Genomic DNA, 19,094 nt, shown 5'->3' on the forward strand with positions numbered 1-19,094 from the left:
CCATCTGTGCCCACCACTTAGCATGGCTGTTCCTCCACTTTCACCTGACTCACTTCTACCAGCCTTTATAAAGTCATTCCCATACTCCTAGGTAGGGCTGCTATGCCCTCTACTTCTGTACTCCTGACCAGCTGGTTTGTCATTTTCTGCATTTACCCTGTCTCCACAGCTAGACTGTAAGTTCTACCAAGGCAGGGCCTGAATATTAATTATAATGATTATGGGAATTCCCTGGCAGTCCAGTGGTTAGGACTCCAGGTTTTCACTGACAAGGGCCCGGATTCGATCCTTGGTTGGGGAACTAAGATCCCACAAGCCATGTGGTGCAGCCAAAAAATAAAAATAAAAATAATGATTATACTTCACTAACTGTTTCCAAATAGTGTTCACATCCAGAAGTTCTGTGGGATGGGAATTACGTCCCTATTTTATAGAGGGGGAAACCAAGGCCCAGGGAGTTGGAGCGCAAAGCCCAAGGTCACAGAGCAGGCTCTCTGCTCCAGGCTGTCTAGTCTCTTCATACCTAGTGATTCCATGCCCCACATCTTTCCTCACAAAATCCCCCCTCTTCTTGAAGGGGATGTAGAAGACTTCCTGATCCTTCAGCTTCCCCAGGCAGCTCTCTCCCACCTGTAACCTCTGTCACTACCCCCACATATACATACCCTTGAGTGTGAACTCCACAGTGGGGGGAACTGTGTTTGTCAAAGTGTACCTGCAAAGCATGGACCAGTGCCTGGCACACTGTAGGTACTCAATAAATTTACTGGGTTTAAATCTGGGCCCACCCCACACAGGGGTACAGGAGCCTGGTGCAGCTCTTTCCTAGTCCTGTGTCTCAGCCTGGGCCCTCTCTGAACCCTGGCACATTCCAGCCTCCTTGGGGAGAAAGAACATTCCTTCCTGCCCAGGTCCTAGTGATACCTGCATCCCAAGACTCACTCCCTCCTCCCTCCCTCCCTGGGCTCCAGCTGTTGCCAGCCCAAGAAAGGAGAGGCCGTGAGCTGGGCTATTTTGGTATCTGGGGTGGGCACCCACAGGGCTAAGGTTACCCTGGTATGTTAATGACTCCCTGGGGCAGGACTATATAACTCCAGAGGGACTGCCCCAGGCTGACTCTCTGCTCCTTTCCAGCCAGAGCCACTGCCTGGCCCCCAGGAGACCTAAGATATGGTGAGTGAGAATCCCCCAGCCCCTGCCCAGATCCCTCAGACCTCAGGGCAGCCTCATCCTTTGAAAGAAAGTAGCTGGTTCCCAGTCTGGCAAGAGGAAAAAAGATGAATCTTCCCTTTCTTGATATCACTAATGGGGAATGTACAGAATGATGCCCTAGAGGATCCAACCAAGGATAATATGCCTAGACACTCCACTCGCAGGAGCCCAGTCCCTCTCAAAGCATGCTCCACGCCATCCTGCACTCCATCTTCCTAAAACCCCCGGGGCCAGCCAGACAAGTGTTCCCACTCCCATTTTATAAATGAGAAAGTAGAGGTTCAGGTGAGTGAGTGATCAGGGTCACGCAGCAAGTCTGGGACTCAGAGGAGGCAGGGTCAGGGCACTGAGAAGGGGAGGTACACTCCACTTGTTGGGTAGGACGGAAGGATGGGGACTTGAGGGCTACCCAGAGGAATTCGGGGGTACAAGTGCAGCAGGTCTCCTCAGCATAAGGAAGAGGAAGCCTAGAGCCAGAAAAGTTGCTTTAGAGGAATGGACTCAAAGAAGCCTGAATCTAATCCATCGCCTCTAGAGAGGAGTAGGGATTGGTCCATGAACCCCTCTGCCCAACCCTCATCCCTCAGGCACCCAAGAAGGCCAGGAGAAAGGCAGTGGCAGAGGGCGGAAGCTCCAATGTCTTCTCCATGTTCGATCAGACCCAGATCCAGGAGTTCAAGGAGGTAAGAGTGGGGAGAAGGGAGACTGAAGGCTGACCAAAGACTCCCCTTGCTGCCCCTCCCCCAACCCCTCCCTGGAATGTGCACCTGTTGGCGGGAGGGGAAGGGTTTAGAATTCCTTGTACTCCTCCCTGCTTGGAGTGGAAGTGGACGGCTGGCTGGGGGCCAGAATCTCAGAATCTGATCTGCCTAGAGTAAGGATGCTGAAGCCTGGCCATGGGGGACCTAACCTCTCCCTACCCTGGCCCTCCACAGGCCTTCACAGTAATTGACCAGAATCGTGATGGCATTATCGACAAGGAGGACCTGCGGGACACCTTCGCAGCCATGGGTGAGCCTACTCCACCTGTAAAGATTCAAGGCTGCAGAGTCCTGGGAATTCAGCAGCCTTAGGTTCCAGCCCTGCCAGGTCCACCCTGGGCCTCAGTCTACCCAGATAAAAAATGGATGGGATGATGTGAATTTATGGGAAGCATTATTCCCTGGCCCCTAGACCCCACTCCACTCCATGCTTCCCCCACCCTGTTCCAGGGCGTCTCAATGTGAAGAATGAGGAGCTAGATGACATGATGAAGGAAGCCAGTGGGCCCATCAACTTCACTGTCTTCCTGACCATGTTTGGGGAGAAGCTCAAAGGTGAATGAAGTGTCCTGGGTCCAAACCCCCAGATGCCTCTCCCCAGACCTTTCAGGGACTGACCCTTTAGCAACCCTTCAGCTTCATGTGCCCTCTGACCCCCCCAGGTGCCGACCCTGAGGATGTGATCACTGGAGCCTTCAAGGTCCTGGACCCTGAGGGGAAGGGCACCATCAAGAAGCAGTTGTAAGTGACACCCTCCAGCTGCTCCCACACAGAAAGCCTCCTTAAATTCCTACCAAGAGTTAGGCACTGCCAGAGATAAGGGAAAAATTAGGACTGTGGCGATGGGATTAAATTTTCACAGCACACAGGGGGAAGGGGAAAAGGGGGGAGGCCAGAGTGTTTGGGAGACCAAAGAGGAATCCAGAGTAACCCTGGTTTTCAAGGCAAGACTGGGAATGGCAACGGACACGAGGTGGGAGGGAGTGGAAAGGAATCACGAAGCCCAACCTCTGTCACCTCTCTCCAGCCTGGAGGAGCTGCTTACCACGCAGTGTGACCGCTTCACCCGCGAAGAGGTGAGTGGGGAAAGGGCCTAGGAGAAGCAGAGGGCTGGGGGAAGGGGAACGTAAGGAACCAGTTGGAGATACCCCTGCGTTTTTTCCCCAGATCACGAATATGTGGGCGGCCTTCCCCCCCGACGTGGGCGGCAACGTAGACTACAAGAACATATGCTACGTCATCACGCATGGCGACGCCAAGGACCAGGAGTAGCGGACCCTCTTAGGCCTCTGCTGGGCAACGCCTTCCTGCCAGTGCGACCACCCCACCTTGACTCCTAATAAATTAAACTGGTCTCGTTTCTTATCCGCGACGGCTTCAGTGCGTTTGTGTGAGCAGGGCTCAGGTGGGAGGCTGCGCTGAAACACCGGCTGGCACGAAACGAGTGCCCAGCAAATGAATGAATAAATAGTGGCCCAGAGGCCTGGGTGGAACGGTTTCACCCGCTACGCCCGCCGCTTATTCCCGCTGGGAAAGAAAAGACTTGCGTGGCCTCAGGGAAATTCAGTTTTTATTGAAGTCGCCGTTTGGGTGAAGTGGGGCGGGGTGGGAGAGTTAGGGGCTGGGAGAGTTAGGGGATGGGAGGGAAGCTCTGGCTCGCTAGGTGGGCCGAGGCGGATTGGGGCGGAGCCAAGGCGGGGTCGGGGCGGAGCCAAAGGCGGGGCTACACACTCCAGGATTGGGAGAACCTGCTAGCCCGCTAACCCCTTGCAAGGGCGGGCCTTACAGGCTGGGGCTCCGGGATCAAGCGCCGGGCAGCCTAGGGCTCGAGGATTGGACAAGAGACGAACTGAAGGCGGAGGCAAGGTAAAGTAGGGTCCGGGCGGGGGTCTCAGAGAGCGTCCGACTGCTCGCCCTGAGCCTGGTTCTGCTGCATCTGGGCCTGCATCTTCTCCAGCATCTCTTGCATGCGGCGCAGCTGTGCGGGGCAAGATTGCAGGCAGTGGGACTGGGCGGGCAAGGCCAGAAAGGGACTTCGAAGAGGATTTGGGGCCTTGATCTGGGGGAAAGAGAGATGCTTGCTCACCTCTTCGTCTTTCTCGCGGATCAACTTCTCCGTGTCGGCCAGAGGCAGCATGGGCAGCGGGATCTCTGTGGCGCTCTGGCGGGAGAGCTTGCTAGGGGGTGGAGGAAAGGGGCAGGAATCAAAGTCGAGAACCGTGGTTGTGAGTCACTGCCGCGAGGCAGGGCCTGGGGTTTGGCGGGACCATGTCCTTCAGGTTAGGGCCATACGCAAAGTGGGTGGGGAAAGAAAGGCTCCGGGAGAGAGGTCTAGAAGGTGAAGGCCGGGGTCATGGATGGTGAGCGCAGAGCCTTGGAAGGAGTCAGCTCTGGCTCTCACCTACGGCTGGCTCGATCACGCGCCCCAGGCCGGGCCAGGCTCTGTAGGCAGCGCGCCCGGTAGCCCTCGTAGAGCAGATCATGCGTCACCTCCTTCAGGTCCTGCAGGTGTGTCTGCACTAGCATCCGTCGCAGGTTCAGGAAATCGCAGTGATGTGGGTTCTCCACTGGGGGGCGGACCGGCAAGAGTCGGGGAGCTTGGGTCGGGTCTGCTGCCCAAGGACCCCTCTTTTGACTTTTAGGACCCCCGGGACCAGAACTCTCCCCAACTTCACCTGTTGGGTGCGGTTGACTCGGAGGCGTCCTGGGCTCCCTGCTGGCCTCAGAATGCGTTCCTGGTCTTACTCACCCTCCACGGTGCCCCAGGAGTAGCAGCGTCCCCTCACCGGTCGGGTCCCGCCGTCCCTCACTACTTCGCAGGAACCGACGACAGCAAAAGGGATGCTTTCCTAGAGGGCAGGAGTCAGCGATCACCGTTGGCCCCCTTTGGGCAGAAACCTCTTTCTCAGCTCCCACCTCCACATCCGCCCTCCCTGGCTTCTCTGCCCCTTCCTCCTTTGCCTCTGCACCTTCATCTCCGCATCCTGCCTCTTGAAGTCTTCATCCTCATCAGAGTCACAATCGGGGAACTGGTAGATATTGATCTCCTCCTCCTGCAACTGTTCCCGGATCTTGGAGGAGACAGATGCAGAGACGGTGAGAAACACAGAGACTGTGAACCACAGACATTGCATGACCAGAGACAGTGAGATATAGATGCAGACACGGGGTGGAAGAGACAGAGAGGAAGACATGAAAGACAGAGATGGTGAAAGATGGACATATGGGATGACTGAAAACAAAATCTCAAACAACGAGAGACAGAGACGTAGATGGTGAAAAACTGAGACAGTTACCCTAATGGGAAGACTGATGCCTGGGAAGTTTTGAAGCTGAGCAGACACCGAAAGATCAGGAGAGAGAGGCATAAGTGGAAACAGTGGGAAAGGGCTCTGAAGACACAGGGGCGTGGGAAGGTGGGGGGGTGGGGCAGTCAGCATCCTGGGGCCAGAAGGATAATATTGGTCATTATGTCTACACCCCTGGCCTCAGACAGGCCTTAGCCAAGCATCCAGCCCAGGGATTCTATTCCGAACCTCCAGAGACATGGCTTCCTTAGGCAGCTTATGACCCACCTTCCTCAGAAACTTTCTTCCACAGTCTAGCCTGACACATCACGCTCCAAAAGGGCTACCCCAAGATCAAAGAAGTCAAGGCTGAGTTCGATTTTGATCATGACTTTTGGCTTCATGTGAGGCCAAATGTCAGAGGCCACCGCACACACCTTCTGCTTGAGGGCCTGTGTTTCCTTAGGCATCAGGGCATCTGCTTTGCCAATGACTGGGATGATGTTGACCTTCTCATGCACCGCCCGGAGGAAGGCCACATCTAGGGGCCGGAGCCTGCACCCAGGGATTGGTCAGGGCTCAGTTTCAGGGCACAGAGACACTCCCCCTCCAGCCCTCCCCAAATGTCCCAACTCCCCAGGGTGCCCCTCGGACCCCCGGCCAAAGGGTGAGATGAAGTAGAGGCAGCAGTGGACACGGGAATCCTGGATGTTCTTCCTGTTCAGGCCACTCTCATCCCGAAGATACTGCTCAAATTGCTCCTCAATGAAGCGCACCACGGGCAGCCAGCTGGGGTGTGGGGAGAGAGCGGCAAGTCAGAGAACAGGGACCACAGCACAGGGAAGGGGAAAAGGCTAGCCAGGACTGTGGGTGTGGGAAGTAGTTTCTTTGGCTCCAACCAAAGACATAAGAGGAAACTGGCAGGTGAGATGTCGGGAAGTACAGGGCAATTTGGGCCACAAGGCCACCAGAAACAGGCCCCACCTTTGGCGGGGGGCGGGGGGTAGGGCAGGGCAGACCAGCCCAGAATCTGACCCCTCAGTCTCCACAGAGTAGCCACATTGGGAAGCTGAGCCCCAGGTCCTCCCCCATTCCTCACCAGTCTGAACAGTCCACTGAGTCCCCAAAGCCAGGTGTGTCCACCAGGGTCAGCTTCACCTTAATACCCCCCTCCTCGATCTCCACGCCCCGGCGCTCGATGGTCAGTGTTTGTGTCAAGCGAGCTATGAGGATGGAGAGAGGTCAGGGAGCTGGGTAGGGGCCTGAGGCAGGACTAATTTCCTTTCTCAGACTCACAGTTGCCTCCACCCATTTTTCAGGGGAGGAGAGTGAGTCTCGGAGAAAAGCAGTGAGCTGCCTGAGTCCCCCAGAATGTCATGGGAAACCCAGATGGAAAGGAAGAGAGTGCAGTCTAGGGACATGGGAGGAGGGGGTCAGAGTGCCTGGAGAGCACGGTGAGGAGGGGGTCTTACCCCTGGCCTCTGGGACTTGCCGATCCTCATAGAGGTTGGTGAGAAATAGGCTGTTGATGAGGGTAGATTTTCCCAGGCCTGACTCCCCTGTGGACAAGACAGCCCCAGCTGGTCAGGTGAGGGGACAGCCAAGGTCTCTTGAGGACCCCTTGCCAGGCCCCTCTCCAAAACCCCCAGACCTGCCACCATGAGTGTGAAGTCAAACCCCTTCTTGACGGACTTGCGATGCAGCTGGTTGGGGAGGGCGGCGAAACCCACATACTCCTTGTCCTGTTGGCAGGGGGTGGACAATATGAGGCTGCTGGGGGCAGCAGGCAGGGCCCCCAGGATAACCTGATCTCAGAGGCTAGGAGAAGTCAGCCTATTGTGGGTTGACCTGGTTAACCTGGGGGTAGGGGACTGGGGGCAGAGATGCCTGGATTCCTGGGCATAAAGACTCACCATGGCCCCGATAGCTGTCGCTGCACCTGCTGTCTCTCCCCACTTCCTCTGGTGGGGCAGGAAGTTGAGGGCGGCAAACAAGGGGGCGGGCAATGTAGGAAGCTGAGATGCTCAAACTGGCCCAGACAGGTGGGAAAAGCTGAGACCAAGAACAGCTGTGGTCCTCAATTCCCGGATACCTTTGCCCATAACCCCAATAGGAAGCTTCAACCCCTCTGTTCTCTGTACACCTTTATTCCAAGCCCCATTGTAACCCCATCACCCTGGTGGGAGGTAGGGTGTAAGCAGAGAGGAAGGAAGTGGGTTGGTCTCTCTAGCAAGTGAGATGAAGGCTTTGACAGAGGTGGTTAAAAAAAAAAATGTTCCAAGGGTCTGAGTGGACCAAAAGCCATAACAAAGATTGAGGGTGGGAGGGGCAATCAATTTTCCTCGCCAGCTCTTGCACTGGATTCTTAAAAGAACTTCAGGTCTTTGGACACCTCTTCTAGAGAGACTGTCTTTCAGAATCCTGGCCAAGGCACTCCCCTGCTTGAAACCCTTCATGGGCTTCCCAGTGATCTCAGAATCAATTCTGAGTCCTGACTTGGCAGCCAAAGCCTCCCCCATCTGACCTCATCACCCCATCTTTCACTCACCCTTAGTGAGTGCCCATATCCTAGGCTCTGTGTATGTTGAACTTTACCTTCTTCTGCACCAGGTGAACTGCTCTTTATCCTTCTAGTGTTTGATTCAAAGGGCTCTTCTTCCTCCTCTATGAAACCTTCCCCACCCACCCCAGGCAGAGTCATTTCCATCCTCTAGACTCCCCAGCACCTTTCACAGGCCCCTCCACTGCCCACCTTTGCTTATCTGGATATCTCTTCTACTCCCCGCTGAGTTTTCTGAGGACAGGGACCATGTCTTCTAATTTCTATATCCCTGGTGTCTTGCACAGGGCCTGGCACAAAGAAGGTGCCAATAGGGCTTCCCTGGTGGCGCAGTGGTTAAGAGTCCGCCTGCCGATGCAGGGGACATGGGTTCGTGCCCCGGTCCGGGAAGATTCCACATGCCGCAGAGCGACTGGGCCCGTGAGCCATGGCCGCTGAGCCTGCGCGTCCAGAGCCTGTGCTCTGCAATGGGAGAGACCACAACAGTGAGAGGCCCGCGTACCGCAAAAAAAAAAGAGAGAAAAAATAAAGAAGGTGCCAATAAATAATATACTAGATAAATGAATGCACGAAAGAGTGAGTGATTGAAGTTAGTCCGGGACAAAGGCTGGCAGGCTGCAGAACTTGTAAAAGGAGCTTGGCTTTGGAGTCAGAAAGAACTTCCCAAACCTCAGCTCTCCCACTTACTGTGTGACCTTGGGCAAGTGATTTGCCCTCTCTGAACTCCATTTTTTTCATAGTAAGATGAAATACACACATTTATATTTTGTTATCAGGACTCAGAGTGGTTTCGGATGACATGGGCTTTGGAGTTAATCAGTTATGTATACAATATACTATATATATATATATATATATATATATATATATACACACACACACACACACACACATACCCTAGCTTTAGCATTTATGAACTGAGTGACCTCTCTGAAACTTTAAAGCGAGTCCCCTTAGTATGACCTATAAGGCCTTGCTCAATCTGGATCCTGCCTATTGCTCCAACCCCATTTTCTTTCTCTATTCTTCATGGTTCTATTTATTATTTCCCATTTAGCCCCTGTTATAGACTGAATTGTGTCCCCCTACCCCCCACTTCATGTGTTGGAGCCCTAACCCCCAATGTGACTATATTTGGAGGTAAGACCTTTAAGGAGGAAATAAGGTTAAGTGAGGTCAGAAGGGTGGGGCCCTGATTCTATAGGTCTGGTGTCCTTATAAGAAGGGACACCAGCAATCTCTCTCTGCACATGCACAAAGGAAAGGCCATGTGAGGACACAGTGAGAAGGTGGCTGTCTGCAACCCAAGAAAAGAGGCCACACCAGAAACCAACCCTGCTGGCATTTTGATCTTGGACTTCCAGTCTCCAGAACTATGAGAAAATAAACATCTGTTGATTAAGACTCCTAGTCTGTGGTGCCCTGTTATGCCACCTCATAGCTCACTCATTTCCTCTCCTCAGCCTAAGGCAACCACTCTAATGTGCTTAATGTGTAATTTTTTAGTTTGTACATATTTTGAAAAATGTGCAGTGCATAGTACATGTTTACACAAATAGCTATATATGTATATACTAATATGTATTTCTGTTTGTTAATTTTTTTCAATCAGCGCTATCTTTTAAGATCCATCCATGCTACCACATTTTCCTTACTTCAACCTCATTTCTAGTACTGCTCCTTTCATGTAACCTTGGAAAAATCACCTCTCTGGGCCTTACTTTCCTCATCTACCATATGGGATTGGATGCTCCCACCACACTGAATTCACAGAAGTTGTTCAAGTTTCATGATTATAAAGACATAGAATAATTAAGAGCTGTGTGACCTTGGGCATCTTTAACCTTTCAGTGACTTCGTTTCTGTATCTGTTAAATAATGCCATTAATAATTTCACTTCATAGGGGCATGACGAGGATTATATACCTAACACATATAAAGTTCTTAGCAGTGCCTGGCATAAAAGATGAGCTCACACATAACGCTAGTTATTGCTATTACATGAGCTGAGGGGTGCAACAGTGCCGCTAGCTCCAATCTAGCGACTGCTCTTCTGCATTAGTTGCTGAGAATCCAGAGAGAGTGAATCAGCCAGGGTCGCCGCCCTCTGGGGAGACAGAGACAGCCACAAGCAAGAGTGACACACAGCACTGGTGCTAAAAATGTAGTGTAATAATGAGATAAACAGAGTACTTTGAGAAGCCAAGGGAAGGGATAATTATACCCTTCCCCCTGCACCACAACACTTCCCCCTGCATTTCTCACCAGGCTGAGCAGCCCTACCATCCTAGTTAAAACTCTGAACTCCTCCCTCCTTTGCTCTCCACAAGTATATCCAATTGGTTTCCAAGTCCTTTCTATCCATGAGAAAAATTGGCCCCTCCTCTCTACACCCTTCACCGTCTTGCCCCTGCCCTGGGTTCAGACTCTAATCAGCTCTTCCCTGAATTATTCAAATAATATTTAAGAAAATAACATGTACACACCTGTCAGAATGGCTATCATTCAAAAAGACCACAAATAACAAATGTTGGCAAGATGTGGAGAAAAGGGAACCCTTGTACACCGTTGGTGGGAATGTAAATTGGTGTAGCCAATGTGGAAAACAGTATGGAGGTTCTGCAAACAACTAAAAATAGAACTACCATATGATCCAGCAATAGCACTCCTGGGTATATATCCAAAGAAAACGAAAACACTAATTCAAAAAGATACGTGCACCCCAATGTTCATAGCAGCAGTGTTTACAATAGCCAAGATATGGAAGCAACCTAAGTGTCCATCAACAGATGAATGGATAAAGAAGATATGGTATTATATATACATATATAAAATATATATACATATATATATACATACACAAACACACACACACGTAATGAAATACTACCTACTCAGCCATAAAAATGAATGAAATTTTGCCATTTGCAACAATATGGATGAACTTGGAGGGTATTATGTTTAGTGAAATAAGTCAGACAAAGACAAACACTATATATTATCGCTTATATATGGAATATAAAAAACAAAAAAAAACTATCGAATACAACAAAACAGAAACAGACTCACACATCTAGAGAATAAACTAGTGGGGAGAGGGAAAGGAGAAGGGCAAGATAGGGCTGAGAGATTAAGAGGTACAAACTAAAATAAGCTACAAGGATATATTGTACAGCACAGGAAATACAGCCAATTTATAATAACTATAAATGCAGTATAATCTTTAAAAATTGTGAATCACTGGGACTTCCCTGGTGGTCCAGTGGTAATGAATCCGCCTTCCAAAGCAGGGGACGTGGGTTTGATTCCTGGTCGGGGAGCTAAGATCCCACATGTCTCGGGGGAACTAGGCCCACGCGCCACAACTATTGAGCCCTCGTGCCTCAACGAGAGAGCCTGCGTGCCACAAACTACAGAACCCACGCGCTCTGGAACCTGTGCGCCATAACTAGAGAGAGAAAACCCGCACGCCACAACTAGAGAGAAGCCTAAGGGCCACAAAGAGGAGACGGCATGCCGCAATGAAAGATTCCACATGTCTCAACGAAGATCCCGTGTGCCACAACTAAGACCCGATGCAGCCAAAAAGATAAGGAAAATAAATAAAATAAATATTTACAAAAAAAATTGTGAATCACTATGTTGTACACCTGAAACTTACATAATATTGTAAATCAACTATACCTCAATAAAAAAAAGAAAAAAAGAGAAAAAATGGCATTTATATTCATTTATTTACTGTATAACCAATACATATTCTCATGGAAAAATTAGCAAATGCAAATGGTTAGAAAAATTTACATCTAATATCATTCCATGATATATCCTCATTTTGATTTTCATCCTTCTAGATTATCTCATATGCCTGTACATATGAATAAATATATATTCACAAAACTAGGATCATAACTTTGGAAACCTGTTTTCGTCACCTTATATGTTATATCTATGATCATAAATACACATCTACATTATCATTTTTCTAGATGCTTAGTATTCAGGCTGATTCCCATTCTTCCCTGTGATAAACAACGCTGAGCTGAGATGACTGTGTTTGTGGTGCTATCATTGTGCACTTGTCCAACCATTTCCTTGGGCCTCATTTCTATAAGGGGAATTACTGAGTCAAAGGAAGTCACATATTTAAGGCATTTGTGCATACTAATAAATGCCCTCAGAAAAGGCTCTTGGCTTGGTTAAGTGCAGAGATGATATGAATTAGCAGTGACACAATATTCCATTTACATGCTTATTAACGCCAACAAATTCTGCCCAATTATTCCTGTGATAAGGTTTGGGGCCTGTTTGTAGAAAGAAAGATCCCCCCCTTGAGTTTCCTATGGGGCAGTGAATTGTAGACAGCAGTCTTCCCATTTAATAATCATCTGGATTAGTTCTTTTTCATCTCTCCATCATATCTTCATAGCTACCTATGGCCCTACCAGACATCCCTGAAAGGGTTTCTATGTCTTTAGACCTGAGTTCAGGTTCAGACCCAATAACTCCAGGCTTTGTCTTCTCAAAGTCAGAGCTAGCTCTCCAAGTGAGTATGGCATGCGGGCTGGCCAGCCTTTGGGGGTTTCCTCCAAGAGGGGCTGGCTCTTTGCCATTTTGGTACCCTCTTACCTCTGTTTCCCAGCACATGTGCCTGGCACATATTGGACCCCCGGGAAATGTTTGTGGAACAGATGATTAACTTACCATCTCATCTGCAGCTTCCACTACTTTCCTATTATGTAAACTTTTGACACATTAAAACAGAACTATTATCTATCTTCCTCTTTGAGGATAGATCTTAATCATCTTTGGATCCCAAGCTTCTAGCACATAGTAGGTTTGCAATTAGTATGTGAGCCATTGTTCATTTCATTCCCTCTGCCTGGAGTTCTTCATTTTAGGCCCACTTCAGCCAGGCTCTGGACTTGGCTGAAATCTTACCTGTCCTGAAAGGATCAGCTCAAAAATGCCACCTTCTTCCTTGGTTACTTCAGCCCAAAGTGTAATAACTGATATTTTTTATTAAGTACTTTACACCTCAACCATTCAAATTAAGTATTATTCCCATTTTACAGTTCAGGAAACAGAAGTAACTTCCCCACCCAAGGTTAAATGGGAGCAAATGACAAGGTCAGGAATCAAACTCTGCATGAATGAACTTAAAGACAGTGTCTACAGCCACTGAACTCTACAGGTCTCTCTCTCTCTGTACTGCATTCCTATCACATCTTTGTTTATTAGGTCGGTATACAATCTGTCATATCATCTGTATGTCTCCATGTTCTACTGAGCAGAGAGAGCTCCCTGAGGGATTTCTTTGTATTTCCAGGGTCTAGACTTATGGTTGATGATCCATAAGTATGTGTTGATTGACTTGTGCTCCATGTTTACCCGTGTCTAACATTCATGCATACCAGGTACACAAAACCATACAGATTCATTCCCACAAATAAGAACTCTTCCTACTATCTTGAATCGGTGAACGTAACTCTCTCACGCCCTTAGAGTTCTTATCATGATTTGTTTGCTTGCCCCTTTAAACTGGTAGCACCCCAAGGACAACTCTTACACGTGTTTCATCTCTTCACCAAACTCTTGACATAGCACTGAGGTACTAATAAATGTTAGTTAATATACAAACCTTGGTTACCCCTCTCCATCATTAGATGGGCTGCAGACACTTACAGGCACCCCACCCCCTCCCCAAAGGCAACCTTGCCCAGAGTATAGATACTGGGGATCACACCCCTGGGACCACTGGAACACAGCCCCAGCCAGGGTCCCACCAAGCTGGGAAACAGGGTTTAATGTTTTAGCCTCTCCCTGGGCTCCCTTGGTAGGGCTGTAGACCTGTCCCTAGTCTCCCCATGGCCTCTTTCTTTGTGTCTCTGTCTCTCTTTGTCTCTGCCTGTTTCTTCGTTCCTCTGCCTCTGTTTCTCTCCAGGTTCCCTGCCTTTTCTTGTAGTTCTTCTGACTTTGCTTCAACGACTTTATGTCTCTCTTATCTGTTTCTACATGTGTTTGTTTCTGGCGGCCAATCATTTGCTCTTGTGTTTTTGGTCTGCTGCAGTCTCTGTCTCTCTGCCTTTGCATCCTCTCTGATTCAGGGCTCTTAGGTTACGACTCCGGATCCAGGTCTGTGTCCATCGGCCTGCCTCTCCTCAGCATTTATCTGGCGTCTGCCACTAGCTCCCGCTACTGCCTGTCTCCCCCAGCCCAGCCCAGCCCCCACGCGCGGCCCTCTGCCTCGCCGACCGGTCCCGCTTTGTTTCCCGTGTCTCGGCGCCCCGCCCCCGCCCCATCTGGGGTCTCCGCCGCCCTCTGCCGCCCTTTGTCTGCCTTGGTCTTTCCCCCACCCCTTTCCCTGGGTCTGCCTTTGGATCTCTCTTTGTCTCTCCGGGCCGGGGTGGCTGGCGCTGTTGGCCAGCTCCGGAGTTCGGCGCGGGTGGCCCGACACAGCGACAATTAGGAAGTCTTCGGCCCACCACATCCAGCTCCAGACCAGGAGGCACACGGTTAATACCACCGAGTTCGGGCAACTGTCCTCGGCTCAGAGTAGCCCTCTCCGCGGCACGCGGCTGCCCGCCGGCCACAGAGCTCTGGAGGACGAGGGCTGCCCCCACAAGCGTGCAGCTCCTCCAAGGTCCTAGAGCGGCCGGGTGCCACCCGGCGCTTCCGCTTCCCGTCCCCGCCCCCGGCGGCCGCCCCAGGGGAACGCCTGGGACGGAGCCCCCTCCCCGTTTGGCGCCGAGCCCACATCCCCGAGCCGTTGGCGGCGCGGGCACCGGAGCCCCGCCGAGGAGCTCCGGAGGGCGCCGGGGTGGCGGAGGCGGCTGCTGCAGCGGCGGCGGCGGGAGGAGAAGGGGAGCGGCTGCGCTCCGGAAGGAGCAGCAGGTGCAGGGGCGGCTGGCGGCGCGGGCGGGGATCACCGGGAGCCGCGCCCCGCACCTCGGACCCGAACGCTGCCCGGTCCCCGTGCCGGCCAGCAGAGGGCAGGGCGCCGCCGTCCGCACATGGCTGTGTGACCGTGAAATTGTGTCTGTCCCCTTGCTCAGGGCGGCGTGCCGGCGATGGAGCGCTCGGTGGGGCCCTGGGGCGCGGATCTCCATGGCTCAGAGGACAGGGAGCAGCTGAGAGGCACCCGCACAGGTGAGGGCCAAAGCGGTGCACCGCCGTGGGCAGGTAATGGCCGGGTGAGGACCCCGGTGCTGGGGTCTGCCTGGCCCAGACCCAGAAAAATCGGACATGAACTGTGCTTCCGGGGGGTGGGCGGGGGGGGGGCGGGCGGGGAGGAGGAGAGCAAAAGCCAAGGGATGGAGCCAGTGTTTCTGAGCACCTACTATGCGCCAGGCCTTGAGGGGCATCTTTTCAAGGACTCCCTCCCCGTCCCCGACAGTGATCAGCAGGCTTGCTGCCTCTGCCCTACTTCAGGCCTCATTCTGTCTCATCCCGGCAATTGCAGCAGGCTCCCCTCAGCCCTTTTCTCTCCAGTGATGCACTGTGCAGCCACATTGATCTAAGTCCAGATCTAATCCTGTCTCCCTTCACAAAAACCTTCCCTAGCTCCCTTCTGCTACTAATTAAAAGCCTTAGCCTAGTGTTCAATCCAGATCTTACATGCTTAATCTAGTCTCAGCATCCCTTTCCATGGTTTACTCTTTTCTCTGCTGTGAAAGCCCAGCCCTGTCTCTTTATTTCCTCTCTCTCGTGACAGCACAGTTATTCTGAGCCTGCAATTATAATTTTTTGTGCCTATCTCTCTTACCCATCCTGAGGGACAGGTGTGTGTCTGGGTCCTCTCAGGTACACACAAGATGATTGAAGTAATAAGTTACAGACTGGGCTAATATAAAAAAGATATAATGTAATTAGCAAATACCAGGCAATATAATGTAGGGGTTAACACAGGCTTGAGAATCGGACAGACCTGAGTTAGAAACCTGGTTTTGCTACTTTATAACTCACTTTGAGCAAGTGACTTAAATTCTCGGAGTCTCCATGTTGGGTAAAATGGGGGTAGTTAACAGTATTACCTCATAGGATTGTTTGCAAGGATTCAGTAATGCTTGGTTAAGTTATTGGCACATATGAAGGGCACGGTAAAAGAAAGTTACTGTTACTGAGAGGCACAGACAATAATAAGTGCTTCAGAAACTCAGAGGAGAGAGAGCAAGAGAGATCCTTGCAACCACAGATGGTCAAGGACGCCTTTCTGGGGAGGTTGCTATCAAAGATAGGGGCTGAGCCAAAGGGCAGGGTCTACAACTCCTTTTTCTTTCCCCAGGTCTAGGGAGTGAGAACGTGGAGATTTCTCAGCCAGATGAGTTTGAACATGCCCCACAGGAGGATGACTTGGGGTTCAAGGAAGAGGAAGATTTGGCCCCAGGTCATGAAGTAGGAAATGCCTCTCTCAAACCCGAAGGCATTCAGACCTGGGATGACTTGTGGGTCCAGAGAGTGGGACCTGGGAAACCACAGGCCCGGGACAGAGGCCCTCGGCTCCTGGGAGAACCACGCTGGGGCCAGGCTAGTGATCGGGCTGCCGTGTGCGGCGAGTGTGGCAAGAGCTTTCGGCAGATGTCAGATCTGGTGAAACACCAGCGAACCCACACAGGGGAGAAGCCCTACAAGTGTGGGGTCTGTGGCAAGGGCTTTGGGGATAGCTCTGCCCGTATCAAACACCAGCGAACTCATAGTGGTGAAAAGCCCTACAGAGCCCGGCCACCAGCCCAGGGCCCCCCAAAGATTCCTCGATCCAGGATCCCTGCTGGTGAGCGCCCCACCATCTGCGGTGAGTGCGGCAAGAGCTTCCGGCAGAGCTCTGACCTGGTGAAACACCAGCGGACACACACGGGCGAGAAGCCCTACAAGTGCGGGGTCTGTGGCAAGGGCTTTGGCGACAGTTCTGCCCGCATAAAGCACCAGCGGACACACCGGGGGGAGCAGCCCCCCCGGCCCGTGGTGCCCCGACGGCTGCCATCTCGAGTAGCCACGGCAGCCGCACAGGGACCTAAGGCCCAGGATAAGCCATACATCTGCACTGACTGTGGCAAAAGATTTGTACTCAGCTGCAGCCTCCTGAGCCACCAGCGCAGTCACCTGGGGCCCAAGCCTTTTGGCTGTGATGTGTGTGGAAAGGAGTTTGCCCGGGGCTCAGATCTGGTGAAGCACCTGCGGGTGCACACAGGAGAGAAGCCTTACCTCTGCCCCGAGTGTGGCAAGGGCTTCGCTGACAGCTCCGCCCGGGTCAAGCACCTCCGCACCCACAGTGGCGAGAGGCCTCATGCCTGTCCGGAGTGTGCCCGCACCTTCAGCCTCAGCTCCACCCTTTTCCGCCACCGCCTCACTCACGCGGAGCCCCAGGACTTCAGCTTCCCAGGCTACCCCCTCGCCCCCCTGATCCCCAGCCCACCCCCCAGCTCAAGCCCACCCCCACCTCCCCTTGGCACCAGCCCCCCGCTGACGCCTCGAAGCCCTTCACACTCAGGTGATGGCCCTTTCGGCCTGCCTGGCTTGGAGCCGGAGCCTGGGGGCCCACAGGCTGGGGAGCCGCCTCCACCGCTGGCGGGTGACAAGCCCCACAAGTGCCCTGAGTGTGGCAAGGGTTTCCGCCGAAGCTCGGACCTGGTGAAACACCATCGTGTACACACGGGGGAAAAACCCTACCTCTGCCCTGAATGCGGCAAGGGTTTTGCCGACAGCTCTGCCCGGGTCAAGCATCTCCGCACCCACCGCGGTGAACGGGCTCGGCCACCACCACCATCCACTCTCCTGAGGCCACACAACCCCCCTGGCTCAGCACCCACGGCCCCTCGATCCCGAGTCCGGGCTCAGCCCTCTGGGCCCAGCCAGCCCCACGTGTGTGGCTTCTGTGGGAAGGAGTTTCCCCGGAGCTCGGATCTAGTCAAACATAGGCGCACACACACCGGGGAGAAGCCATACAAGTGTGCAGAGTGTGGCAAGGGTTTTGGTGACAGTTCTGCCCGCATCAAGCACCAGCGTGGGCACCTGGTCTTGAGGCCCTTTGGGACAGGGGATGGTCAGGCAAGGCCCCTCAAAGAGGAGCCACCAACGGGACTGGAATGATGGGGTCCAGGGTGGGTGGAGGCCCAGGAGACCAAAGGGGAGGGTATCTGCTGCTTAAGCAGAGAAGAAAGGGCCTGGGAGGCAGTGGGAGGGAGAAGGAGGGGAAGAAACAAATGGGAGAAAGGAGTGGATAGATAGCAATAGAGATTTGGAGACAATGACCTTGAAGCTCAGGAAACTCCTGGCTGGGCTCAGTCAGGACCTTGCCAGTGTGGTTTATACCCCCAGCTTCTAGAACACTGCCTAGTATACAGTAGGCAATAAATATTTGTTGATGAACAAACTGACCTTAGCCTGAGGGCCCTTAAAGAACTCTAAATTCCTGCTGCCTCTTAACCTGTAAATTGACCCCTCCCAACCTTGCCCCTGGGAGACCAGCACCCTGAACCAGGGTTTGTTAGACCTATGAGCTTCAACAATGAGACTTCTGAGGTTTAGGGTGACAGAGTGAGGCAAGGCCATCTTGACCACCCTACTGATGGTGAGAGTATTGTTGTGAGGCAGGCAGTACCCAGCTTCAGGCCGCTGGACGTGGTCTTAGCCAGGAAGAGGACACTTGGAGAGGCCAGACCTATCTGCCCTGGAGAAGCCCAAACTGCCCTGACACCTGGACACGGCAGAACAGGTCAGAGACAGCAGAAAGAGCAGTCATCTGCCCTGGGTGCTAAGCCCAGGTCCTGGTGGACGGCAGCAGAGATACACTGGCAGAAGGGCAGTACAGGGGTGAGGAGAAGCCAGGGAAGCACCAAGGCCTGACAGCCACATCTCCATGTGTCTCGCCAATAAACTGCTTCTTGTCTGAGGCTTGGACTCTTGTGTGCGTGTGTGCGTGGTGAGGGGTGAAAAAGGTGCCGAAGGGTCGCCACAGGCAAAACCCATAAGCCATGTTGTAAACTTGCTCTCTTTGAGCCCTGTCAAATAAAGAAGTTGGGTTGTCATAGCTGCTTTTTAGCTCTGACAACGGGTTAAGAAAACGGCCACCAGGCCTGTCAGCTGATGCCTCAGACCTGAGTTCTGGCTGCCCACAGGAGCCACCTACGCCACAGGCTCGAGCGCGACCCTTAAAAGGAAAAACACTCGGTGGGAGCGTGGGGGGCGGGGGTGGGCGGGTGTTTTGCGAGCGCTGTTGCTATGGCGACAGGTACCGGGAGAAAAGTGGCTGGCAGGAATTGGTACCAGCTCAGAAGACCC

The 19,094-nt window shown here is 52.4% G+C and overlaps 3 protein-coding genes across 4 annotated transcripts; 2 read left to right on the forward strand and 1 right to left on the reverse strand.

Annotated features, from left to right (window-relative positions):
* Positions 1-1,038: 1,038 nt before the first annotated feature.
* MYL11 (myosin light chain 11) lies at positions 1,039-3,338 on the forward strand. Its single transcript, XM_060125043.1, has 7 exons — positions 1,039-1,173; positions 1,800-1,895; positions 2,148-2,223; positions 2,424-2,528; positions 2,636-2,714; positions 3,001-3,049; positions 3,141-3,338. The coding sequence occupies exons 1-7, from the start codon at positions 1,171-1,173 to the stop codon at positions 3,243-3,245; spliced, it is 513 nt and encodes a 170-aa protein (XP_059981026.1). The 5' UTR covers positions 1,039-1,170; the 3' UTR covers positions 3,246-3,338.
* A 213-nt stretch (positions 3,339-3,551) lies between these two features.
* SEPTIN1 (septin 1) lies at positions 3,552-7,362 on the reverse strand. The gene is made up of 12 exons (XM_060124810.1): positions 7,353-7,362; positions 7,174-7,283; positions 6,912-7,002; positions 6,733-6,819; positions 6,360-6,483; positions 5,915-6,049; positions 5,698-5,815; positions 4,943-5,044; positions 4,723-4,822; positions 4,375-4,540; positions 4,060-4,150; positions 3,552-3,951 (listed from the first exon to the last, which is right to left on the reverse strand). Exons 1-12 carry the CDS (start codon positions 7,360-7,362, stop codon positions 3,865-3,867), a joined length of 1,221 nt encoding a protein of 406 aa, XP_059980793.1. The 3' UTR covers positions 3,552-3,864.
* On the forward strand, positions 3,712-18,718 carry ZNF48 (zinc finger protein 48). 2 transcript variants are annotated; one of them, XM_060125040.1, is made up of 3 exons: positions 3,712-3,839; positions 14,873-14,966; positions 16,102-18,718. In XM_060125040.1, exons 2-3 carry the CDS (start codon positions 14,888-14,890, stop codon positions 17,901-17,903), a joined length of 1,881 nt encoding a protein of 626 aa, XP_059981023.1. In that variant the 5' UTR covers positions 3,712-3,839; positions 14,873-14,887; the 3' UTR covers positions 17,904-18,718. The 2 variants fall into 2 exon arrangements, with proteins under 2 accessions (XP_059981023.1, XP_059981022.1); XM_060125039.1 differs by lacking the exon at positions 3,712-3,839 and adding an exon at positions 14,510-14,711.
* The last annotated feature ends 376 nt before the right edge of the window (positions 18,719-19,094 follow it).

This window comes from Lagenorhynchus albirostris, chromosome 15, assembly GCF_949774975.1.
Source record: "Lagenorhynchus albirostris chromosome 15, mLagAlb1.1, whole genome shotgun sequence".
In the NCBI taxonomy this organism is placed as follows: domain Eukaryota; kingdom Metazoa; phylum Chordata; class Mammalia; order Artiodactyla; family Delphinidae; genus Lagenorhynchus; species Lagenorhynchus albirostris.